Below are 26948 nucleotides of genomic sequence, written 5' to 3'. Positions count from 1 at the left end.
GTATTCAAAGTGTTTGTGTTTTAATTTTGGTTTAGACCAGTGCTAAGTCTCAAAAGAACTTCTCGATGGTGGATGGAGATATCCACTTTTCTAGTGTGCAGTGAATAACCAGTAGTCACCTGTGACTAGAATGGCTCGGGAGATTTTATTTATTTATTCTATTTAATCTTGACTTATATTTAAATATTTAAGTGATTATTGTATTGGTAGGGCATTATCTATAGACTATAGTTTATTGTTCATGTTTGGAGAATATAATTGATTATTATTTAGGATGCTTGCAAATAAAGATAATTCTGATAAGTAGAATGTTGCCTGCTGTCTGAAGAGAATTTCTTTCTAAGTGACATCTGTGTTAACCTCACATGTGTGCTGAGACAAAAGGATAACTCTAAGTTCAAGGCCAGCGTGGGCTGTACTGTGAGGTTTTCAATCCTCTGAGATGAGTGTGCTGTGTGACTTCTCAGGGCAGTCTCACTGCAGTTACTCCCCCACCAGAGCTGAGCCACTTATATTTTTGCCTCATGCCTGTGGTGATGGTTAATTTTGATAGCTTGATTGCATTGAGAAATACTTAGGAGATCAGTAAAGAACACCTTGAGGTGTGTCTGTGAGCATACCTTTAGGAAAAAGATTTTCTTGTTCTTTGTACAAACTTGGAGTTTACATTGAGGTTCAGATATCAGCTATACTGTTAAACTATGTGTAACCTAATTCTTTATATTACCATTCAATATCTCTGGTACTGTGGTTGGGGAGGGGTATATATGTGTCTTTTTTAATAACTAAACTATAGCTTTGTCAAAAGCAGGAATTGCATATTTAATATGTTAGCAATGATACAAATAGACTTAAAGACTTAACTAAAATGGAACTGAATTTAGACTATTATTAATTAAAATAGAGCATGATCTTGGAAAGAGAAAGTCATTTCAGTTTGATGTGAAAAAACACTTAAGTTTTTTGTATTTTTACCCCAGTTTAGTTAAGGGAGCTATGTAGTATATTAGCTAATAGCTCCTGTAACATCAATTATAAAAGCTATCATTTCCTGAGTACTTACTGTGACTAGGTGTTAAAAAAAAGAAACACACACACACAGAGAGACCAGTTTGCTTTCTGTTCATTTGATCTTTACTTCAGTTGATGTAAGTACATGATTTTACGTGTGAGCCGATCTTTGCTCTAAGCTCTTGTTTTTGAACCTTTGCTATTTCATATCTCTTAGATGTTGCAGAGGGATCATCAAACTTAAGAGATTTCAGAATTTATCTCAGAATTCCACCCTAACACTCAGGTACTTCCAGGAGCTCCTGTCTTAATGAACGGTTACATTGTGTCTCTCTGTGACAGAGCAGAAACCTAGTTATCATTGTTTTCCTCCCACTTCCCAGATTGAAGGATTTACGATCTTGAAGCTTACCTTCTGGATGTGTCTCAATTCTTACTTTTTACAATTACCTAGCCCAGGTTGTTACCATTTCAGTAACCCATTGCCTCCCAGAGTGGGCCAGAAGGATCCTTTCAGAGTGGAAAAAAGTCTTCCTCCTGTTTGGTTGTATTGTAATCCTTGAGGCAGGGTCTCCATATAGATCTCTGGCTAGCCTGTAGACTATGTACTCAGTCTGTAGACCATGCTGATCTCGAACTTGCAGCAATTCTGCTTCTGCTTCTTGATTGCGAGGACTGCAGCTGTGAGTCATCATTCCCAGCCATCCTCCTGACTTAACCCTTTCAGTGGCTAGCTCTAAGACCTAAGTTTCCTGGCTGCTCCCACTTCCCTGCTTATTTTGTACCTCTCCTCATTCTCTCTTGAGTTAATTGGACTGTTTTCATTCCCTGTGCTGCAGGCATATACTGTCCTCTAGGCTGCTCTCCTCTCTCCTCACTTCCAGTTAACTTCTGCTTATTCTTTAGAATAGCATGTTGAGATTGTTTAAAAATAAATTTTTGGTGTTTTTTTATTGTATATATGTCTATCTGCATGTGGGTCTGTGCATCTATGTAGGGTACATATAGAGGCCACAGACATTGGATGCCTCTAGAAGTGGAGTTACAGGCATTTCTGGGCCACCCAACATGGGTGCTAGGAACTAAACTTCAATCCTCTGGAAGAGCAAAAGGTGTGTTCTTAGGTGCTGAGCCAACATTTCTCCAGCCCCCAATTTAAGATTCTGTGATTATTTTTTGTCCTCTGAGAAGTATGTCTTCTTGAAGTGTTCCTTAGCATCATGTGACTTCCCAGGGATGTCTCACCTATAGTTACAGTTGTTGGTCAGCAGCCCAGCAGTGCTGAGTCACTTATATTTTTGCCTCATGGTGATGGTTAATTTTGATAGCTTGATTGCACTGAGAAATACTTAGGAGATCAGTAAAACACACCTGGTGTATCCTTGAGCATACCTTCAGAATCATTTAGATCATGAGGTTCTGACCTAATAAATGGTTTCATCTCTTGTGGATTCATATGATAGTATTATTGGAGGTGGTGAAAGGTAGGAGGTGGGGCCTTGTTGGAGAAAGTAGGTCAGTGGGGTCGGCCCTTGTTTGTTTTGTGTTACCCTGGCATCTTCTGTATTCCCTCATCTCAGTTCTCTGCACTGAAACGGCTGAGCAAAATAAGTCTTCCCAACGTGAAGTTGTGTAGTCAAACAGTCCTGTCCCAGTAATTCACAAGAAGTAGGAACAGGCATGCATTCCCACCTCTAAACACAGCCCTGCTTTCATCTCTCTATGCCCCTCTCCTCCAGCACAATGGCTGTTTTCCCTGTTAGAGTTCAATTTAAACTAATTTCTCAGAGCTTTCCCCACCCCCACCCTGCTAGGTTTCTTCTGCCTTGTCTCCATGTTGTGGACCCACCTCCCCCACTTCTATGGTGGGGGTGGGAGGTTGTTCTTCCTGATCTTATGGCTAGTTTTTTTTTTTTTTTTTTTTTTTTTCCAGATGTTGGAAGCTTCCCTGACTCCTGTTTATGTTCTTTGTAGTAACTGTCATGAGGTATAATCACTGACCTGTGCGGTTATTTGTTGTATGTCTCTTTCTACTAGGATGCAAACTCTGAGTGGGAGGCTTTTGGTGGTGACCTCAACTCTAATGCTGCTTATGGAAAGCAGTCAGTAAATACTGGTTGAATGTTGAATAAATGGAACTGGTTAGAGCAGGATTCTAACTTAACCATGTTCACCTGCCTGTAAATTCATATGTTTAAATAGATGGGTAATTTGGTCAGTTAATGTAATGTGAGCCCATCTGAAAATTAGCCGTGTGTTGTATACACTGTTCTAAGCATTTGTGCTTATATATCTGTTTACTCTCCCTTTACACACATAGAAGCAGCAGCAGCAGCACAGGGAGTCCAGGTACTTTGTGAGAAATAACATAGCAAGGAAGTAGCAGAGCCAAGATCTAAACAATAGCCAGCCTCAGTGTTCTAGAACCTGTGCTCTCTTTTTAAAAGACTTATTTTAATTATATGTATGGTCTGTGCATGTGAGTGTAGGCTTGAAGCCAGAGGCTCCAAATGCCCTTGGAGCTAGAGTCCCAGATGGTTCTGAGCTGCCCAGCCCAGGTGAGGGAACTGAACTTGGTTCCTCTACAGGAACAGTGCACATTTTTAGCTGCAGATTCATCCCTTCTGTTATTACTGTACTGCCTCAAAAAAAAAGGTATAAGGAGTTAAAGGTAGTAAATCAGAGTCCTCAAGGTATGAGCCCCACCTTTGTGGAATAGATGGGTGTAGTAGTAACTTACACCTCTTTCTCAGAACTCTGCTCAAATGGCCCGATCAGAGAAGCTAATTCATGAGTGCCTTATATGGAAATAGTTTTTCCTTGCATGCTCCTGTTCCCTCATCAGCACTGGCTTGTACTTGTTTCTTTGCTCTCCTAACTAGAACAGGAGCTCCAGGAGAACAGGACTTTGGCACATTGTTGTGGGGTCTCTGCTTGAGAAAGGACTACCATGAAGACAGCACTTAGTATATACTCCATTTTCCTAGAATGCGCTGTTGGTGTCTTGGTTGTTTTCTGTCTATCTTACTGTTTCTTGGTTATATCTTCTTTGAAACTTTCTAGTAGATTTTTTATTTATATTTGTTTATTTTGTGTTACTAGTGGTTGCACATCATAGGCAAGTACTCCATAGCCCATATGGCTTTCTCCCCTATTCTCTTACCCATGTTTGTATGGTCTTTGAACATTTAACTTCAGTTTTTCTTTTCCCTATTAAATTTCCACCACTCATAGATCCTACCCTTCACTGTCAGCCAATCCTGTAGCTCTGTGTATCTCAGTGTGTTACCTGCCATGAATTGATCCCCCAAAGAACTTTATGTAGTGACTCCCTAAACATTTATGCTAGCTCTCCTTAGGTGTTCAGGAATCTGTTTTCCTGTATGTTTTTTGTTTGTTTGCTTGCTTGCTTTTGTTTTTGAGACAAGGTTTCTATGTATCTCTGGTTGTCCTGGAACCCACTCTATAGACCAGGCTGTCCTCAAAATCAGATATCTGCCTGCCTCTGCCTCCCGAGTGCTGGGTTTAAAGGTGTGTAACACCACTGCCCGGCATCCTGAATAGGTCTTTAAGTATTGAACATACCTGCATTCAGGACTTTTAGGGGACTTTCAGCTCTGACAGTCTCTGAATCATGTTTATTTTCTGTTTATTCTGTTACTTCTTTTGATTTTTGTTCCAATAACATGAGTTTTCTTTCTCTTCCTCCAGTGCTAGAGTGCTTTTGAGTGAGGATGCACAATGACTTCTGTTGCACTCATTTTTTTTCTACATTTTTCTCTTAGAATAAAACTGCTGTCACAACTTCCACAGGCCTGTTGAGCCTCTGCAGTCCTTCCTTGAACACCAGGCTACTTATTCCTTTTCTTTCCCAGACAGGACCAGGCTGTAGTGGGACTTAGCATGGAGCTCAGGCTTGCCTTGAATCCATGACAGTCCTCTGCCTCTATAGACCAGCACTACTGCTGATGCTTCCTTTGCATATCTGACTGCCATGTCAGACTAAATGGAGTATCTTTATACCCAAGTTCTTTTCCTCCAACCTTGATTTATTAATTTGGATTAGTTTGCTTGTTGTGTGTGTGGATTTTTTGGTTTTTTAGGGTTTTTTTGTTGTTGTTGTTGTTTGTTTGTTTTTGTTTTTTGAGACAAGGTTTCTCTATGTAGCATTGGCCAGCCTGAAACTTACTATGTAGACCAGGGTGGCCTGGAACTCACAGAGACCCGCCTTTAAAGGCGTGCACCACCATACCTGGCTGATTTGTTTTATTTTTACTTTCAGGCTCTTCAGCAAAAGCCCTTGTCAGCTTAAAAGGTAAGAATTATGCCTTTCTAGATATGTATCACAATTTGAATATATTTTTCTTTTCCTTCTGTTATTCATAACTCACTGTCTTGTAAGTTTTGACTTTTTGCTGATAATTGTAAATTCATATGGTTTTCCTAAAATTATTAATGAGAGAATATCTTCCTTTGTCTTTGTTTTCTGAGATCGCAACTCATCTAGTTCTAGATCAGTCTGGCCTAGGACTCAGAGAGATCCACCTTCCTCTACCTCATGTTTAAATTCACTGTGCCTCATTTAAAGATTGCCTTAACCAAAACTGGGGGGTGGAGATCAGCTGTAGAGTGCTGGCTTAAGCTCTCAGCTCAGTGTCATTGCAGTAAAAATACTGAACAGTCAAGAAACCTGTGCTGAGCTTGCATCAGTTTGTTTGTTTGTTTGTTTTTTGGGAGTGGGGGTAATGACTGGACTGTAAAAGAATAAAAGTAATTTAAAAAAGAATATTGCATGTTCTCTAAACGCTAAGAGTAAGATTTTTCTTAAAAAAAAAAAAAAAAAAAAAAAAGGAGAGAGAAGGTGGTCGCAGCCCAGATCTCAAGAAAGTATTCCTGCTCAGCCTCCGCCTAACTTACAGCTTTGTGGTTTGGATTTTGTTTCTGGAGACAGGGTATCAATATGTAGTGCTGATTGGCCTGAAGTTCAGTATATAGACCAGACTGGCCACAAACTTCTTGCCTCTGCCTCCCAAGTACTAAGATTTCAAGGCTGCACCACAATATTGGGCTTCTTAATTATTTTGGCTTTTGAGACAGGATCTCATGTAGCCTAGATTGGCCTCAGGATCCCTATGTAGCCAGGGTTTTTGCCTTGGACTACTTACTAATCCTCCTGTCCCAGGCTTTCTAGTGTTAGGATTACAGAAACCACACCTGCTCCAACTAACATGTCCTAGAGGAAAAAAAAAAAAAATAGAGAATGCTGGTAAGCAATTATAGAAAAATAAAAACCATCCTATATATTAATTTTTAGTTTTAATGTATCTATATTTAAGCATATGTCTGTATTTAATCATGATTATTTACAAAAATTAAACTTACTCTTCTTTATTTTGTATGTCTAATCATTTAATTGATAGGACTTTTTTTGTTTTTTGTATTTGAAAAACTACAAAGGCATTTCTTTGAATTAAGAAAAAAAAGCTAAGCTGTTTTGGAGGCTAAGGCAGGAGGATTGCTGTGAATTTGAAGTCAGTCTGGGCTATAGGAATGTGCCACAACACCACCTCATACTATTAATTTTCCTATGTTGTGTTTCACATTGAAGTAAAAACCATGTAGAAATGCCCTTTAAGCAGCTAGGTGCGTGGCACACGCTACAGTCTGTCTCTTGGGAAGCATTGATGCCGAAGGCTCGCTGCAGGCTCAAGGACAGCCTCAGTTCCACAGTGAATCCCAGGCCACCCAGGGAAACATAGCGAGATCATGTCTCAGAAGCAAAAACAGAAGAAATGTTCTCTAAATTCAGAATCAGAGGGTTTTATTTTTACTTTCCATTGTCCTACTTCAGTTAGAATTAAAAAAAAAAAAAAGAAATCATTCTTAACAGAATGGAAGAATTATTAAAAACCTACATCCAAAACAAAAACCTGTATGATTTGTGTAGAAATGCAGTACCTTTAAGATACATTGCTTTATCATTTTATTAAAAGAATAAGGTGAAGTTTTTGTTTTTTGTTTTTTGTTTTTTTTTTTAATGTTTTAAAAATGTAATTGTGTGGAGCTGGAGAGATGGCTCAGTGGTCAAGAGCATTCTGGGTGCTCTTCCAGAGGACCCCAGTTCAGTTCCCAGTACCCAAGTGACAGCTCAACAACCTCTAACTCCTATTGGCAAAGGATCTGACCGCCTTTTCTGGCCTCTACAGGTGCCAGACATTCATGTGGTGCTCAGACATTCAGGTGCAAAACACCCATGTATATCAAATAAATTAATGAGATTATATAAATATATATTTTGTGTGAGTTTGTTTGTGAGTGTGGATGTGTGCTCTGGAGTGCTTACTGGAGGTCAGGGGACAGCATTCAGGAGTCACTTGTCTCCTCCTGTGGCTAGTAGGGGTCAAGCTCAGACTTAGCTCATCAGTTCTCGAAAGTGCTTTTCCCTAAGCTATCTCTCTGGCTTGAAATATTGTTTGTTTCTAGTAAACTGAAGTTACTAAAATCACATTGTAACTTTTTCACATTATATATATTTTATATGTTTACTACTACTACTTAAAGGGTTAGTGTTCATGATATAAATTTGTGAGCTAATTTAAAATTTTATCAGTATTAATTATTCATTACAGAGGGAAGTTTATCTAACACATGGAATGAAAAGTACAGTTCTTTACAGAAAACTCCTGTTTGGAAAGGCAGGAATGCGGGCCCTGCTGTAGAAATGGTAAGGAGAGCTCTCCTGTGAGCTAGAGAATCCTCACTGAATTGTATGGTTGTGGTAGATAAGTTCACATACCAAAAAAAAAACAAAAACAAAAAAAGGGCAGCTGTAGGTATTTTCATTTTAATGTGTCATCGAGCAGTATTTGATCTTATTTAGGTAAATTATCTCTAACCAGATTATCTGGTCACCACTAAGCATTTGTAATACATATGCGCACACACATACATTTTATCATTTTTTGCAGACAATCTCACTGTGTAGACCTGACAGGCCTGGAACTCACTGTGTAAACCGGATTGCCTCTAACTCACAGAGATATGCCTATCTCTGCCACTGGCTCCTGAGTGCTGGGATAGTGTTATATACTTCTGATATTTATAGGTTTTTAGTTCTAAAGATAGTTATCAATTATCTCATATATCATACATTGTTTTTATAGTTACAAATTTGGTAAGCTTTTGACATCAAATCTAGTATAATAATACTAAAGTCATTTAAGCATACTTTTCTCAAGTGATTTAATGTTCTTGTCTAGCCAAACCCTCTGTAGCAGACATCATGTAATAACCACTTAATATTAACCAACATCATTTAAACTGGAATTTCCAGAACATATTTTCCTATCTTTGCCATGTAAGGCTGCCAGTGTATAGGTTAATTATCATTGCAGAAATATCTATTTAAACACTTTGCTAATTTCAAGATGTTTACGTTTGGTTTTGTGTGCTTTCTGTTACTTGTTTATAGTCCTATATGATAATAATCTAGCTGTGTTTTTCAAGATCTAATTTGCATTTTGGAACAAAAATGAGAAACATTAAATAAAAACATTTTGTCATAGCCTTTCAGAAATTCAAAAAGAAGTCGACTCTTTTCTGATGAAGATGACAGACAAATAAATACAAAGTCACCTAAAAGAAACCAGAGAGTCGCAATGATCCCACAGGTGTGTGTATTAAAGTTCATTTCATGTGAAGCATATGGATAATTGTGCAATGGGCCAAAGTTCATATTTATTCTGTTACATTTTGAACAGCATTCTTTAACTCACCATTGTTGCTCAGCAATTATTTTTACTAGCTTAGAAAATCTAATGTTTTGTTGGCTGACATTAAACTAGGTAGGAAGCCAGTCATGATCTATAAGCACGAAGGGAGTGGACATTGAATAAAATGGACTTGGTGATGTGCCTTCAGTGGAAATAAGTGAGGAAATGTTTAACTTTATCAAATAAAGCATAATGAGGACTATCCAAAGGAGGAAACAGTGCAGGAAAAATAGGATCTCTTTTCTGTATCTCTCTCTCTCTATTTACTTATTGGAAAGAGGTGCTGTGGACCAAACCTATGGCGTCACATATACTAGCAAGCACTCTCCTGTTGAGTTGTTTTATTTTTGTTGAATTTATCCCTATTTGTTTATTTTGATTCTTTTGAGATAAGGTTTCTTTGTGTATCCCTAGCTGACATTGAATTAGTTGTGTAGACCAGGCTGACCTTGAACTCACATGCCCCTGCCTCCCGACTGCTGGGATAAAAGGCTTGCCCAACCAGGGCCTGGCTTCTCTAGATAGCCTGAGTTCTGTACCTGGAACTTGAATGGTAGAAGAAAACTGACTCTTGTGGGTTGTCTTCTAGCCACCCCCCCTACCACACACACACACACACACACACACACACACACACACGCAGAGAGAGAGAAAGTAAACAAAAGCAATTTAAAAATTTAAAGTCACAGTGGGTGTGTAATAAAGGAAGAAAACTTAGACAAGAATATATGACCTTTAACAATTCTGTGGTTTTTTTCAGACTAACTTTATAACTTCTGATATAACTTACCATTCTTTCATTATTTCCCCTAAAGATTGAATATTAAGATCAGAGATCTCTCTGTAGTTGTTTGGCTCAGAATTTAGCATTTAGGCCAGGCTGGCCTTGGACTCAATCTCCCTTGCTTTAGATTCCCAAGTACTAGGATTACAGGTGTGCACCACCATGACCAACTTCTTTATGATGATTATAACGATAAAATATTATGTTCCATAGAGTGAACAGAGTGCATCTTGAACTTTTAAAGTATCAAGGACAAAGGTGCACAAGTACCTGAGAAGCACAGTAAACCGTGATTTCATTGAAAGTAAAGTGCAGTGTGTTGGTTTGGTAGGTGTTGGACACAATGTCAGATGGATTTTAAAAGCTAGTTAAATATCAGTTGTTAGGTTTTGACAAAGCTGTGCTGCTGTAGTAGTTTGCATGAGTTGCAAGTATGAGTTGGGCCTTTATGACTGGAGCTGTCCTGACCCAGCACTAACCAGCCTGCTTTCTAAGACTGATTTTCACGGTCTCTGGGATTTCTGAGCAGTTATAGGAAAGAACACCAGGCAAATAAAAGACAACATCCTCAAGTATGTGTAAAATGTTTATGCTTCAAGTTCTTTTTTAGTTTTAACAGCTCTAGTTTTTTGTTTTGTTTTGTTTTAACTATTTTATTATTTTATGTGCATAGGTATTTTGCCTGAATAAATGTCTGGATCCCCTAGAACTGGAATACAGAGAGCTGTGAACTGTCATGTGGGTGCTAAGAATCGGACTTGGGTCCTTTAGAAGAGCAGCAAGTGCTCTCAACTGCCGAGCCATTTCTCTGCCCCACAACAGCCCTAGTTTATCAGTGTCATTTATGTGATGTAGCTTATTCCTTTTCCTAGGTAGTTATAGCCTCCAAGTCTTCATCTTATGTTTGGGAAGGTTATCCGAGGTAGTTCTCTATCACCAAACCCACCTTGTCTATATGTTTACTTAACACAATGCACAGCTGACAAAGTATTAAAGATCTAACATTTATTGACTATTTACTTTGTATCAGGTGCTGTCCCAGGTATTTCATGTATATTATCAACAGTCTTTACTATTATATTAATCCCCATCTTACAGATGAAGGAACAGATATGGAGAATTTAAATTATCTTGCTCAGTGTCACAGAGCTAGTAAGAGAAGGCTGATACTTAAATGGTAGGCAGCCTGTCTCTAGTGTCTTGTTTTCTTTAAAAAAAATTGTTATTTTAAATAAACGGTTTTATTGAGGCATAATCCATATACTATGCAATTTACCTGATTAAAGTGTACATTTTAAAAGGTTTAGGGCTCTTATTTAGACTGCCTAAGGCTCAGGGTTGAATCCCCAGCATTATAAGAGCATAAAACAAAGTGTATACTTTAGTGGTTTGTAATATGTTCATAATTATATGTTCATCATTACACATCTAGAACATTTTGTTTAGAACATGTCTTCTGATTTTGGAATAAATCCTTAGAATGATAACAGAAGTATTTACATTTAAAATTTGGAACATTCTATTTAATCTGTTTGTAAGATTTAGAATAATTTATATCTACTAATAGTCTGAATATATCACAAAGAGATCTTTATATACTTTCATTACATATAATCAGATGTGCTATATATTATCAGATATATATTATAGATACATATACACAGAACCATTAGTCTATTTAAAAGTATATGTAACTAACTTTATAGAAAGCAACAGCACTAATTGGGCATGGTGGCCCACACCTTTAATCCCAGCACTGTGGAGGCAGAGGCAGTCTGATCTCTGAGTTCAAGGCCACCTTGATCTATAGCTCAAGTTCCAGGACAGCCATGACTATACAGAAACCCTGTCTGGAAAAACAAAACAGAACGAAATAGCAGTTGTTGTGATTAGAATATTTTAGGCCAGTGAGATGGCAGAAACACAAGCCTGGTGATCTGAGTTCAGCTCTCTGGCTCTCACACTGGAAGGAGAGAACTGAGAACTGTCCTCTGACTTCCAAAATATGTTGTAGCACACATGCCCACACTGACATACACATCATACATACATGCACAGTACAGATAAATAGCCTTTAAAATATATTTAGTTTTATGTTAAAAAAATTAGTTTTCTAAGGTTAGTGTGGTGTCATATACATGTAATCCCCATACTTGGGAGACTGAGGTAGGGAGATTGCCACAGGTTCAGAGCTACTGAGGGCTCTAGAGGTTATTTTCTCCCTGTCTCTTAAAAAGACAAGAAAGTTAACTTTCTAAATACAGTGTTTTATCTTAAATTCTAGAACAGAAAAGGACATGAATGAAAAAAAAGTGAAATCCAAACCAAGCGCTGACAAATGCATCCCTGGTATCTAACATGATTTCATGGGGAAAGCTGGATGAGATTTAGCAGTTTGGTTAGCCATAGTAATATATTGAGTCCCCCATCTTTTCCCCCCTCCCTCCTTCCCTCTCTCTCTCTCTCTCTCTCTCTCTCATACACATACACAAACACACACAAAGTTTATAATAATAATAAAAGAAAGATGAAAAATCTACTTTGACCTTAATTCACTATTTTCCTTTTCTCACCCAGGTAGGGAGGGCCTGTGATTAGTTTGATTGTCCTTCTGAATATACTTTTAAAACTTTACGTGTTGGAGCCAATGAGATGGCTGAGCATATAAGGCACCTGCTGCCAATCCTTAGGACTGACATGCTAAACCAAATCTCTTAAGTTGACTCCTGTGCTCTATACATTGTTCTTCCCACACGTGATAAGCAAATAAGTTAACCTTAAAAGTTAAGAAAATTAACACATTTGTACGTGCCTGCTGCCCAACGACATGGAAAGATCTAGGCAGAAGGATTGCAATGAGATCAAGGCCATTCTTATCTACACACAAGTTTTAGGCCACCCAGGACCACATAGCAAGACCCTGTCTCAGAAACAGTTCAAAATACATTTAACTAAGTGTTTATAGAAATAGGTAATTTATTATTGTGGTTTTCTTTTCCTTTTTATAAGTTTGTGTGCTTGTGGTATTTTTATGGGGAAAAACAAAACAAAACTTGCCAGGTGTAGTGAGTGGTGCACACCTTTAATCCCAGGATTTGGGAGGCAGAGATCGGCAGACCTCTGGAGTCAGAGGCCAGCCTGGTCTCCATAGTGAATACCAGGACAGCCACAGTTATCAATCTATCTACACTACTTGTGTGGTGATCGGAGAGCAACTTGAATGAATTGGTTCTTTTCTTCCATCATGTGGGTCCTAGGGGTTGAACTCAGGTTGTAAGGCTTAGCAATAGGCTCCTTTACTCAGTGAGCCATTGTAGCTGGCATTAGTTACTTTATAGGTTCTTCTTTCTTCCACCCTGCCTCCTGGGGCCCTAGCATTTATATACCCTTTGAAAAGTTTCTAGAATTCTAAATGTCACACAATTGCAGCAACTATCTGCATCTGGCATAATCATGTCTCTACCAGAGTATGAGGCAAATTATAGTCAGCTCTGCCATGGACAATCTGAAGTAGCCCCGAATCCACACCTGGGATTAGAATGAAAACATATTTCTGTGTTTTATAAAGAGACCAAAATTCCCAAATTGTCATCTTGCTGGCCCTTTTCTAATGACAGTTAGACTTAAAAGTGAAGATTGAAATTGGGTGGCTCAGGTGAGGAAATGACTCAGGAAAGTGCTTGTTGCACAGCGTGAGAGCCCAAGTTCAGATATCCCCAGTACCTACTTGGACACCTGGACAGCCAGTCAGCCAGTGTGGGTTCTGGGAGTGGAGAGCAATAGAGGAAGAGCTTGACACTTACCTCTGGCTCCCATGTGCGAGCATACATGTAAAGCCTTTGAATTTATCCTAAGCACTGTGTTAGCTCTGTTTAATTCTTGCTGCTTTCCCCTGTGAATCATTTTATTTGCCATCTCTTTCTATTCTGTTAAGAGGTGTGGGTTTTGTTTTTGTTCTTTGGTAGACAATATCATTGTGTATTACTCTTACTATGTTGTGCTGTCTGACCTTGACTCATGCACCCTCAGAATGATTATTGATATCTTTACCATCAGTGGAAATAGTCATATGACTTCTTTCCTTTGCTTTATTAATAACCATGAATTACATCAAGAGCGTGCCACTTGAGTGAATTCTACTGTGCTGTATTGACTTTTTAAAAAAATGTTCTTTTAGTGCTTGAGATCTTTCTCCTCCCCACTCCCCCTACTGCTTGTGTGGCTCACGTTGGCACTGAACGTAGCAGTTCTCCTGTCTCTGCCTAGGTGCTGGAATTGCAGGCAAACACTACAGTGCCCTGTAGTGTTATATAATAAAGTGCTCTGTCTATAGTTGGACATGTTTATTTTTATAGTGTCTTTATATGGATCTACTGTGTACTTGCATGTGCATGTATGTTCTCTTGATTTTTTCAATAGTGTTTTGATGATTTTGTTCTGTTTGTTGTTAGGGATAAAACCCAGACAAGCACTCCAACACTGAACTGTACCCCAAACATGTAAAGTTATGTTTTTTTTTTCTGACCCTGAAATTCTGAAGTTTCTTGGATCTGTTTTTCCTGTATATCTAAACTAAAATTATATTATAGTTAAACAGAGTAGAGGCAAGTATTTCCCTTCCTATTTAGACTATGAGGCTTTAGCTTTTTTTTAAAAAAAAAATGTGTTGTATTAGTGTGTGTATTAGCATGTGTGTGTGCGTGTATGTGTATATGTGTACAGCTGGTGAGTCGCTCTCTCCACCATGTGATGACCCATAAACTTGTGTCGTCATTGAGCCACAGTACCAGACTGAGGTTTTAACTTTGTTAATCAGTATGTTTGGTACAAATTCCATATTGAATATTATTGAATCTTTTTGAGTACTTAAATATACCCTTTTTATTAATGCATTCAGTATTGTAATTGTTCATTTTTATTTAATGCTGTAATTCAATTTTTTTAATAGAAATTTACAGCAACAATGTCAACACCAGATAAGAAAGCATCACAGAAGATTGGTTTTCGATTACGGAATCTACTCAAGCTTCCCAAAGCACATAAATGGTGCATATACGAGTGGTTCTATTCGAATATAGACAAGTAGGTATTATTGCTCGTATCATCAATATTGCTCAAACTGAGAGTTAACTTTTTCAAATGTTATAAGCTGTCACTTCTGGAAATCTTTACTTTTTAAATATTTGTTCTTCTCTCATATAATACATTCTGATTGTAGTTTCTCTTCCTCCTCTCCTCCTAGTCTCCACCCTTTCCTTATTTCCCTTCAGAAAAGAGAGTCCTCCCAGGGACATCAGCCAAACACGGCATAACAAGTTGCAATAAAACTAGGCACATACCGTCACATCAAGGCAGAATGAGGCAACCCCAGTAGGAGAAAAAGGTCTCAAGAGCAGGCAAAAGAGTTAGACACTTCTACTCTCAATGTTTTAAGAAGTCCAACAAAAATCTTAAGCTAATAACTTTAACAATTGCAGAAGACCTAGAACAGACCCATTCAGTCTCATAAGCCCTGCTGAGCCCTGCATACTTGATTCTGTGGACAGCATTCTCCTAGTGTCCTTCACCCCTCAGCCTCCTGAAGTTCTTCCTCCCCTTCTTCCACAGGGTTCTTCAAGCTCCAAAGGGAGGGACCTGATGAAGATCTCCAATTTGGCATATCTATCCACCTAATGTGTTTAGCTGTGGGTTTCCATATCTGCTCCCATCAGCTACTGGAGGAAGTCTCTGATGACATTTAGGCTAGGCACCAATTTATGAATATAGCAGTGTATCAAGAGTCATTTCATTAACTTTTTTTCTACCCTAGGTCTCCTGGATCTTTTTTTTTAAGATTTATTTTTATTTACTACATGTATGTATGCTTCTCAGCATGACTTTATGTATGCCACATGTGTATAGGTGCCCACAGAAGTCAGGATGTAGGATCCCCTGGAACTGGAATCATAGGCAACTATGACTGGGAACTGAACCCGGGCCCTGTGCAAGAGGGTTCATTTATTTACTTACTTATTTTTGTTTGTTTAATAGCTCTGGCTGGCCTGAAACTAGCTCTGTAGACCAGACTGGAGATCTGCCTGTCTCTGCCTCCCATCATGGCTTTAACTGATCCTCTTACCTAGTCTTCCGAGAGTATCTGACTACACAGGTATATACCACCACGACAGATGAAGAGTTTTTTTATTTCTTATGCCAGCTTAATTAATTTATTATTTCCATTACAGTTTTCTCTCTCCTTTTCCTGCTCCTGTAAGAAGTTATACATTTTGAAAAGTTTTAAATGAAAGCTAATTTCTGTATTGTAACTAGCAACTGCTATAGAAGGAAGATACCCTAAATCAGTGCACAACTACTCTCAGCAAATGAGATTTGTTTTATAAATATAGAGATTTGTTTTATAAATATAGATAAATAGACAATTGTTTTTAGGAGTCTTCTTTTTATTTACAACTAGTATTTAGACACTACCTCTACAGGAGTTTTGAGTAGCCCATAGAGGTTAACTGAAGAACATGTCTGATTCTAATCTGTCTCCTGTGCCAGTTATTGGTGATTGCTTACTGGTTTATTTTTCTGTACTTCCTCCTGTCCTCCATAAATAGTTGCTTGCTCAGAAGCTTATGAAATTCATGGACAGTCACATTCTGTATCATTGTTAAAACTGGACTTTCCATTCCTCAAACTCAAGAGTAAAAAATGTTAACGGTCTTAAGAGAATTTTCATGGGGATTTAGTGGGATTGAATTATTTTGGGAGTCACCAACCCTCGAGAGTTCTCTAGTGCTCTAAAGCTTGGTTAATCCCAAAGAGGAGAGGACTCCTTGGTGATGGCATTTCCTTTGGGGCAAAGATACTATGTACCTAATATTGTTTGTCAGATGTAATGCCAGAGTCAGGATAGTCCCAGGTAAAGATCTTAGCAAAATACTGTCTCCTGGAACCTCCAATCTAGACTGATTCATATACTAAGTACACCTTCCTTCAGCCCTTTGAATTTCACCTACATATGATTATGATTTAGAAGGGAAAGTTTAATACATTGTGATTAGTAGAATCACAATGAAAAATCAGAATGTGTATTTTGTTTTTGTTTTTTGAGACAGTGTTTCTTGTAATCCAGGTTCATCTCAAACTTGCTTTGTTACTATGTGGCTACAAATAGTGATGTGGCTGAGGCTGAGTGATGTTCCTGCCTCTTCTTCCCAAAGATTGGAACTGAGTTAAAGGCATGCACCACTGTGCCCAGCTTTGGAAGGTGTATTTTTTGCTTTATTTAGGAAAGTAACAGATTAAGTATTAATAAGATCACAAAACTATTCTGTTTTACAGGCCACTTTTTGAAGGAGATAATGACTTCTGTGTATGCCTAAAGGAATCCTTTCCTAATTTGAAAACAAGAAAATTAACAAGAGTAGAATGGGGAAAAATCAGGAGACTGATGGGAAAACCTCGGAGGTAAAAAAAGTTTTTTGTTTGTTTTGTTTAAAATTAATAAGTAGTTGATGGTATTGTTGACTAGTGATGATGTTGTGGTTTTGTTTTGTTTTTTTTTTTGTTTTTTTTAAAGACTATTTTTACTGCCTATTCTTGGCTTGCCTGGAACTCACTATAAAGACTAGGCTGGTCTTGAACATACAGAGATCAAGTGCTGGGATTGAAGATATGCTCTACCACATGCCCTTTACCTTGACTTTTTAAATCTTCAAAGGACTAATACCAAAATATAACTTCAGAGTACTTTGTTATATGTTTAATATATCATTTTAATGAATTGTAATGTAGGCACTTTGTGTTCTTAGAATAAAATACTTTTTTTTCAAATTATAGATTTCTAACATTGCTTTAAGGATTTATTTTTTTAATTTTTTTAAAATTTTATTTTTCTAGCCCCAATGCTACTGTTTTTAATTACCTATGTCTTGAACTTCTCACCATCCTGCCTCTGCCTTCTGAGTGTTGGGATTACAGGTATGACATACTGTGCCCAGTTTTATTAATACAGTGCTGCAGATAAAAGCCAGGAATTTGTGCATACTGTCAGAAACTCTACTAACTGAGCTATTCTCCCTAGTCTACCCCGTAAAATATTTTTAATTATCTTGGAAAATATTTAAAGATGCTCTAAAGTCTTATGTGTGTTTTCCACACTTATTTACTTTGTGTGTGTCAGGATAATATGTGGGAGTTGGCTTCAGGTCTCTCCTACTGTGTAGAGCCTGGGGCTCAAACTTATGTGCTCAAGCTTGGTACAAGCTACTTTACTTGCTGAACCATCTCATCACACCCCCTTTATTAGTTTTATCTTTAATTTTTGAGAAATTTATAATATAGACAATAGCTTGAAGTATTTTACCAAAAAAATGTTTTTTTTTCTTAAGGAAATCAAATTTTAACACAGATTATTAATATAGTAAATTTTTTAGAAATAACCTAATTTCAGAAGTGAGTTGAGGGCTGGAGAGATGATTCAGTGGTGAAGAACACATTCAGAAGATTTAGATTTTGTTCCCAGGATACAACATGGCAGCTTACAACAGTCTATAACTCTAGTTCCAGAGGACATGGCGACTCCTCTTCTGGATTCCTTGGACACTATACATACATGGTATACATACATATGTACACACTTAAAATCAATTGGTACGGGCCTGGGAGATAGCTTGGCAGGTGACCTTGTTGCCAATCCTGACTTCAGTCCCACAGACCCAGATGGTGGAAGGAATGAAGAGACTTCCACAAGTTGTGCTTTGATTTTCACTTGCATACCTGTGAAAATGCTGCATTTGTGCACGCACACACTCAAATAAATAAATGTAAAGTAACTTCTAAGAGTCAATGGTGGGGGCTGGAGAGATGGCTCAGCAGTGAAGAGCACTGACTGCTCTCCCAGAGGTCCTGAGTTCAATTCCCAGCAACCACATGGTGGCTCACAACCATCTGTAATGGGATCCAATTTCTCTTCTGGTGTGTCTGGAGACAACTACAGTGTACTTAAATAAATAAATATTTTTTAAAAAAAAGAGTCAATGGTGAAATTGTATTCAGTTGCAATATAAAAAGTAAAGCTATCAGGAACTTAATAGTAAACATGTAATACCTATGAACAAATACGAAGAACACATGATTTTGACAAGGAAGATTCAGTATCTTAATGAGTTAATACTAAATTCTATATTCCCATAAAAGTTGTGGTAGCAGATCTCTACGTTCAAGGCTAGCATGAGTTATATAGTGAGTTCCAGGCCAGGAAGCATTTCATAGTGAAAACCTCGGCTCCTACCCTCCAGTCCTCCTCCGCTCATTTTTATTTGCTGGGGGAGAAATCTAGAGAGGGTCAGAAAAAAACAAATGAAAAACATTTATCAGATATCAGCTAATGTATTAAAATAGTCGCCAAAATTGGCAGCATATGGGCTGGAGAGGAGTTAGCAGTCAAGAGCACCAGCTGCTCTTCCAGAGTACCTGAGTTCAATTTCCAGGCCTCATGTGGTGGCTCACTTCATTTCCTGGGACCCATTGTCCCCTCTGCCCTCTAGAGGACCAGGCTGGCATGTGGTACATGTACATATAAAAAGTGACAGCACAAGAAGAGGGACAGATTAAGTAACCACAGTTGAAGTGATGTGACTGGAAAGAAATGAAGGAAAGGTAGTGCAGTCACATCTATCTAGGGATTTAGCAGATGCTTTCCAATTATAGAGGACATAGAGAATTGATTTTATTATTGAGATTTGAACTACAAACAATCTAGAGAAAAATTGAAAAAGGATCGAAAGTTTTTTAATTTTCAAAAAGGATTCATTTCATGTATGTGAATACAGCATCACTGTCTTCAGATAAATGAGAAGAAAGCATCAGAGCCCATTACAGATGGTTGTGAGCCACCATATAGTTGCTGGGAAGTGAACTCAAGACCTCTGGAAGAGTAATCAGTGCTCTTAACTGCTGAGCCATCTCTCCAGCCAGGTTTTTTACATTTAAAAATGAAAGAGTTGGGCTTGAGAGGTAACTCAGTTATTAAGAGATGAAGAAACCTCTGGAGGTATATGGGGATTGTCCTGATTGTGGTTTTATGGCCAAGATAATATGCATGTGGAAAAGGTTTTCTTTTTATTATACATATTTGAATCTGGGTATGGAGATCAGAGGTGGTTGGATGTTCTTTCTACCAAGTGCCCAGTAGGGGTTAAACATGGGCGTGGCAGCTGGGCTCATCTTTTCTCTCTTCATGTGTCTGTGCACGTATGGAGGTGTGAAGGAGAGTCTTCTTCATATGACCTTATTCTTGCCTGCTACTGTTGTTTGAGAAGGGATCTCTCTGCTCTGTAGTTTTGACTGTTCTGGAACTCAGTTTAAACCAGGTTGGCCTTGAGTTCACGTAGATCCATCCGCCTCTGCATGCCTGAGCTAAAGGCAAGCACCACCACCACCCAGCCTTATTCTTTGAGAACTCACCTGGTTTGTTGTAGGGATCCCATCTAAGTCTTTCTAGACTACAATTAAGGCAGGCTTCCATGCCCAGCTAGCATTACATAGCATTACATAGGCTCTGGGGTTCAAACTCCAGTCTTGCTTGCACAGCAAGTACTTTAACTGCTGGGTCATTATTCTGACCCCTCAAAATTTATTTAATTTTATACTTCTAACACAATTACTATATTTCTAGTACTTGCGTTTGAAGTACAGGTGTGTACTATAACAGTTTGGCCTGGCTTAGTTTATATGATGTTTGTAATTTATTCTAGATGTTCTTCTGCATTTTTTGAGGAAGAGAGATCAGCCTTAAAACAGAAGCGGCAGAAAATCAGGCTGTTACAGCAAAGGAAAGTTGCAGATGTTTCACAGTTCAAAGATCTCCCTGATGAAATTCCTCTACCCCTAGTTATTGGAACCAAAGTTACAGGTAAGTAAAAACAAGCTTAGTCATGAGTCTCTTCAAGTTGTAACCCTGACGTTGTCAATTCAGCACTTTAGAAGCGTAACTGCTTGTGCAGCAGTACGATGTAGGAAGGAATGTTAGTGGACTGGAGACATGGCTCGGGTTAACAGCACTCGCACCTTTTGTAGAGGTTTTGGGTTCAGTTCCCAGCACCTGCAGAGTGGCTCACAACCTGTTTCAGGGGGATCTGAACTCATTTCTAATCTATGAGGGCACCAGGCATGCATGTAGTAAACACTCATACACATAAAAATAAGTACATTAAAAGATATATATTAATGCAATAGTATCTACTACAGTGTGAACTAAAGCAGTCAGGCATAGTGACAAAGGCCCACTATCCCAGCTCTACAGGAAGCTAAGGTCAGCATGGCCTATCCACATAGCAGTACCTTGCCTCAAAATAGAAAAGGGCTGGGAATGCACCTCACTGGAAAGTTTGCCTTCAATGCCACTGCTCTTATGATTTTCACATATGTTGTTCCTTCACACTGGAGTCTAATGATACTGCCATACAAGCAAAGGCAGGAGGATCAGAAGTTCAAGGTTATCCTCAGCTGTATTGTAGGTGTGAGAGTAGCCTGGGATGTTCATAAAACCTATTTAAAGTTGAAAATAAACTACTTCTAATGTATTTCTTAAAAGTATGATATCCAGGGGAGTGAAGAGATGGCTCAGTGGTTAAGAGCACTGACTGTTCTTCCAGAAATCCAGAGTTCAATTCCCAGCAACCACATGGTGGCTCACAACCATCCATAAGGAGATCTGATGCCCTCCTCTGGTGTGTCTGAAGACAATGACAATGTACTCATATACATAAAATAAATCTTTAAAAAAAAAGAAAGTATGATATTCCAGAGTTGTTTTGCTAGTGTTTTAGGGGGTTATATGCTAAATGACTGTCTTTTCTTTATTTAGTCTGTTTGGTAATAATATTATTTCTTTTATATGTCAAATTAAGAATCATTTCAATTTTGATTTTGTTTAAAAACTATTCTCTAAACATAAAATAGACTACATAGTCATGTTAAAACTAGTAGACAGTGACACAATATTTTTTAGGGTTTAAACTTTATGCTTAGAACAGTTTTATTTGACAAGTGTTTGTGTCCTGTTTCTCTTTTCAGCACGATTACGTGGCATTCACGATGGTCTATTTACTGGTCAGATAGATGCTGTGGACACTCTTAATGCTACTTACAGAGTAACTTTCGATAGGACAGGGCTTGGGACTCACACGATTCCTGACTATGAAGTTCTTGTGAGTAATGTTTTATTAAACTTAATTAAAGTGTTTATAGTGTATTTTATTTTATACTTTGAATTCAAAGAAGAGATCCTTTAGATTTCCCAACCCGATAGACTAGATTCCTGGAGAAGACTATACTTAAGTCTCATTTCCAAAAACTAGGGTCCCTTCCTTATGCTTTGTCCTCCCAGTGCTTTACTAACAAGATTGTTTCTGATGAAAAAATCTTGGGACCTATACATTTTTTTTTTCATCCTAGCTGTCCAGTTAAATTATAGTCAGTCCTAAATTTAAAATAGGAAGTAACCTCTTAGACTTTCCGTATTTTTCTCCTGTTTTATTTTCATATTTATGTAGAATCAGTTCCTTCACTTTTTAAAATTACTTTTAGGGAGGCATTTTATGATAGGGTTTTCTTGTGTAGACTTGGTTGTCTTGGAACTCATGCTGTAGACTAGGCTGGTCTCAAATTCACAGAAATCTGCCTGCCTCCCAAGTGCTGGCATCAGAGGTGAGTGCTACCACCACCTGGCTATAAGTTACGTTTTGGGGTGTGTGTGTGTGTGTGTGCACGAACATGTGCGCTCTCAAGCTGTGCATACTCATAGCACTTGTTTGGAAGTCAAAGTACAACCTGTGGTAGTCAGGTCTCTTCTTCTACCATGTGACTCTTAGCCCAACACCTTCACTTTTTGCATGATAAAATTGCCACAAAGCTCTAAAGCTGGGGGGGGGGGGGGCGTTGTTCATGGTTTTGTTTGATTATAAATTACATTGAGACTAGAATCTAGTCTCTATGTGATATTCTAATACACATTAACCTGCCTTGATTCTGTAACATGGAAATTATGTGTACGTTCATCAGTGTGCATGTGTGTTGATGTTCGAATTCATGAGTGTCCTTTGGATTTGGGTTGAAGCCAGGGTTAGTGATTACCGAGCTGCATCCCCAGTCTTATGTTCTTCTTAAGTAAATGAATAAAATTACCACTGGAGATACAGCTCATTGAGGCTTGCCTAATATGTGAAAGGCACTATAGACTCCTAATAAGTAAATAAAATTTAAGACTATAATTACAATCTGGACTGCTATATTTTATGTTGATAAACAGTGCTTATAAATTCATTTAAGTTTTATGGATTATTCTCTTTATTTTCAAAGAGTAATGAGCCTCATGAGACAATGCCAATTGCTGCCTTTGGACAAAAACAGCGGCCTTCTCGTTTTTTTATGACCCCCCCACGGTTACATTACACCCCTCCTCTCCAGTCGCCGATCACAGTAAGTAACACAGAAATGCCTCAGCCGTGTGACTGTTGTGAACATAATCTGTGTTCTCATGCAGCACACAGGACAACTGCTTCAGGACTTGAGCTCCCTATATATTACATGGAACTCAATTGGCAGCTATTAAAATGAGCAAATAGTTCCTCAGTTCTGAAAATAGTTTCTTCATCACTAGTTTTTATTGTAATTTTATGAAAAAGAACTTTCACTTTAAAACACAGTCAATGATTTGATGATTCCTTCTGACTGTCAGGATGGCGATCCTTTACTAGGACAGTCACCTTGGAGAAGTAAGATTTCTGGCTCTGACACCGAGACATTGGGAGGCTTTCCAGTAGAATTCCTCATCCAGGTGGTAAGTTCCTCCCAGTGCTTCTGTTGCTTGGAAACTGAATGTCTTCAGTGTGGTTATGGTTGGAGTCTTTCTGTGGATCAAACAGTTTTGCATATTATTCTTTGAACCACTTTGTGGGTTTTCAGGATTCTGCTATTTATTTCCAACAAATTATTCTTAAAACAAAGTTGTAATAGTCCAAAACAATTTTGAGTTGTCTTCTTTTTTTTTCCTATTATTTTAGATAAGAAATTACTGTTTACTTACTACTTAGGAATTACACACTAAGAAATCAAAATCTGAATTAAAGTATAGGAACATTATATGTCACAGTCTTTCTCAATAGCCTGACCTTGAAAAACATAGTGAGCTATTTTGTTTGTTTTTCTGGAGATAGGGTCTCACTGTGTATGTAGCCCTGGCTGTCCTGGAACTTACTGTGTAGACCAAGCTGGCTGGAATTTACAGAGATCTGCCTGCATTTGCCTCTGTGTGCTGGGGTTAAAGATTTGTGCCATTATGCTTGGTTTAAGCAATTGGTTTTGAAAATTAGATTAAATAAGGGCAGATAAAAGAAGCAAGTCTGAGAAACTGAGCCCAAGCTATTAGGTAGACACTTAACTCTGACAGAAAAGGAAAAGACAGATTATACAGCTCTATTTGATCATAGTCTAGGAGGCTGGAGAGATGGGTCAGTCAATGGGTAAAGAGCACTGTCTTCCAGAGGACCAAGGTTCAATTCCTGGCACCCACATGGCAGCCCACAACTGTCTATAACTCCAAGATCTAATACAGACATACATGTAGACAAATCACAATGTACATAAAATAAAGGTAAATTATTTTAAAAAATCATAGTCTAGTATTGTTTTGAGGGTTTCCCCCCTTTTTTGAACATAATATTTTAGTCTAAAATGGCCTTCTTAAAATTATTTATTTTGAGCTGAGCAATGGTGGCACATGCCTTTAATCCTGGTAGTCTGGAGGCAGAGGCAGGTGGATCTCTGAGTTTAAGGCCAACCTGGCCTACAGAGAGAGCTTTAAGACAGCCAGGTCTGTACAGAGAAATCAGTCTTGAAAAAAATAAACACATAAAAAACACACATTGTTTGTTGGGATTATAATACAGTTAAATTATCTCCTTCCTTTTTCTGCATTCAGACCGTTTTATATATCCCTTCATGTCCTCTCTCAAATTCATAGGCTCTTTTTTTAAATTGCTGGTGTGTGTGTGTGTGTGTGTGTGTGTGTGTGTGTGTGTGTGTGTGTGTGTGTGTGTGTGTGTGTCTGTGTGTGTTCCCAAGCATATGAATACAATCTACTTATTGGTATGATGTTACTTCTATGTTTGTGATTTTTAGGGCTGATCATTTGGTGTTGGACAACCACCAGTTGGTGTAACTATTTAATACCCAATTAATACAAAATGCTATACACTTGTATATAAAACCTCGTTGAGTTTCTCTCACTCTTAGCTTTCCTTGGTTGTCTGTAGGCCTTTGTTCCACATTAGCATGTCTATTGGTATTTTTCTTGTTTAGGTCTAATTAGGGCAGCCATGCTGTTGAAACTCCATGTGTGAGGCTTCCCTGGTGTTTCTAGGCTACATGGTCTCACAGAAAACTTCCTGCTCCTCTCTCTCTATCCCTTTGCAGTGATCCCTGACCATTAGGTACAAGAGTTGTGTTGTTGATGTATCAACTGGGACTGAACTTCACAACTGTACATTTTAATTGGTTGTGGGTTTCTGTGGGTATAAGTATTTAGAATATAGTTAGGAATTAAGCTGGTTTAGTAAAGTGGTGATTGTAGGTTCCCCTTCAATAGTCCTAAAATACACTTTATAAAAGTACTTACAATGTGATTCATTCAAATATTCAGTGTTTCCACTTTAAGATAATATTTCAGAGATGTTTTATATACGTGTGCAAAGAATTTTACATTAATTGGATATTAAATAGTCTTGCAATATACCTTTTGGTTTACATGGTAGATAAACTATTTTTTTCTAAAGATCTTATTTATTATGTATAAGTACACTGTAGCTGTCTTTAGACACACCAGAAGAGGGCATCAGATCTGTGAGCCACCATGTGGTTGCTGGGATTTGAATTAAGGACCTCTGGTGCTCTTAATTGCTGAGCTATCTCTTCAGCCCTAGATAAGCTATTTTTATATGAAGGGTTGAAAATATCAACAGTCTTTGAAAGAAACACCCAGAGAGAGCTGTAAGCCAGGGGAACCTAGGTATATGCATTGTCCTGTTGTCTGCTCTACTGATGTCTTTATTAGTGCTTATATATTTGATCTTTATGGGTGTTTTTTGTTTTGTTTTGGGACTTTCCTGGGAGACCGTTTTAAGTTCATAGCAAAGTTAAGAGTAGCATAAAGATGTTTCCCATACCCCCTCCATCATGAATTCATTATGTACTTCACCAGAAGGCGTTTGTTACAGCCAGTGAGCTTATTCTGTCACCATTCTCTCCAAGAAACTGTATCACAAAGTTCACTCTAGGTGCTATTTGTAAGAGTTTGGACAAAAGTCTTTCTGTTGTGTCTACCCCTACCCTCTGCTAGTTTTTCTGTATTTAAAAAAAAAAAAAGGAAACAAATTGATATGGAAAAATGGGTTTATTTATACTTTGGGAAAACTGGCAAAGACTTCTAGTTTCCGTCCTTCCTTAAGCGATGTTACAGTTCTGTAGAAATGATGGAATGAGAGAGAGACAGAGACAGACACAGAGAGAGAGGGCGAGCATGCCAGCTGAAGGAAATGTGTGTGTTAGTGTAAACCTCCCCACCTGTCCCTGCTTCTCCCAGTCTTTCTGGGCTTTCCTTGCATGCTCATTGCTGTGGAAGGTTTGATTCTCCACTGATTTATGGTCTCTGGTTCAGTAGTAGGTAGAGGGAGGGATACAAGCATCTCCTGAGAATATTTGAGATTGCCAGGGCCTCAGCACAGGAATATAGTGGTAATAACTCTCTTCCCTGCTTTTTTTTTTTTTAAGATTTATTTATTTATTATATGTGAGTACACTGTAGCTGTTTTCAGACACACCAGAAGAGAGCATCTGATCCTATTTCAAATGGTTGTGAGCCCATTTGGTTGCTGGGAATTGAATTCAGGACCTTTGGAAGACCAATCACTGCTCTTAACCACTGAGCCTCTCTCTCTCCTTCTAACAACTCTAACCTAAGGGATTTGGGGTGTTCTGCCATCTTTTTAGTGCTGGGATTGTGCCTGAAAGAATTGGGTGGGGCAGAATGTGCGTTCCTGTCTATCACTGCCTGACACTTCCTCTTAGCACTGCTGGATGGATGTGCCACCTTCTTGTGTTCATTCACTTGCTAAAAAGTCTTGATTGCTTTCAGGTTTTGGCAATTGTAAACTCTGATTCTATCCTTAAGATCTATGTAGAGGTTTCTGTGTAGCCATGGAAGTAACTTAATAATGTGATCAAGAGGTTTGGTTGGGTTTGTACCTGCCTCCCACCCCCCCTACACACACTTTGGGTTTTTTTGGGGGGGGTTGGTTTTCAGTTTTTGTTTTGTTGTTTTGAAATGACGTTAC

At 38.3% G+C, this 26948-nt stretch overlaps 1 protein-coding gene across 4 annotated transcripts in view; it reads left to right on the top strand.

Annotated features, from left to right (window-relative positions):
* LIN9 (lin-9 DREAM MuvB core complex component) overlaps window positions 1-26948 on the top strand; it is a gene marked incomplete at its 5' end in the record, with an annotated part of 40784 nt that overhangs the window by 1107 nt on the left and 12729 nt on the right. For 2 of the 4 annotated variants that reach the window (XM_080936744.1, XM_080936743.1), the window contains 9 exons: window positions 5294-5326; window positions 7641-7735; window positions 8577-8681; window positions 14516-14649; window positions 16897-17022; window positions 20313-20470; window positions 21634-21767; window positions 22918-23037; window positions 23297-23398. In XM_080936744.1, coding sequence (XP_080792870.1) covers window positions 5294-5326; window positions 7641-7735; window positions 8577-8681; window positions 14516-14649; window positions 16897-17022; window positions 20313-20470; window positions 21634-21767; window positions 22918-23037; window positions 23297-23398 — 1007 coding nt within the window. The remainder of the gene's footprint in view (window positions 1-5293; window positions 5327-7640; window positions 7736-8576; window positions 8682-14515; window positions 14650-16896; window positions 17023-20312; window positions 20471-21633; window positions 21768-22917; window positions 23038-23296; window positions 23399-26948) is intronic. The other 2 variants (XM_080936745.1, XM_080936746.1) reach the window with 2 other exon arrangements.

The sequence above is a fragment of the Micromys minutus genome (assembly GCF_963924665.1).
Source record: "Micromys minutus genome assembly, chromosome: 1".
NCBI lineage: Eukaryota > Metazoa > Chordata > Mammalia > Rodentia > Muridae > Micromys > Micromys minutus.
The sequence above is the reverse complement of the archived record's forward strand: the minus strand, read 5'-3'. Positions and strand labels throughout refer to the sequence as shown.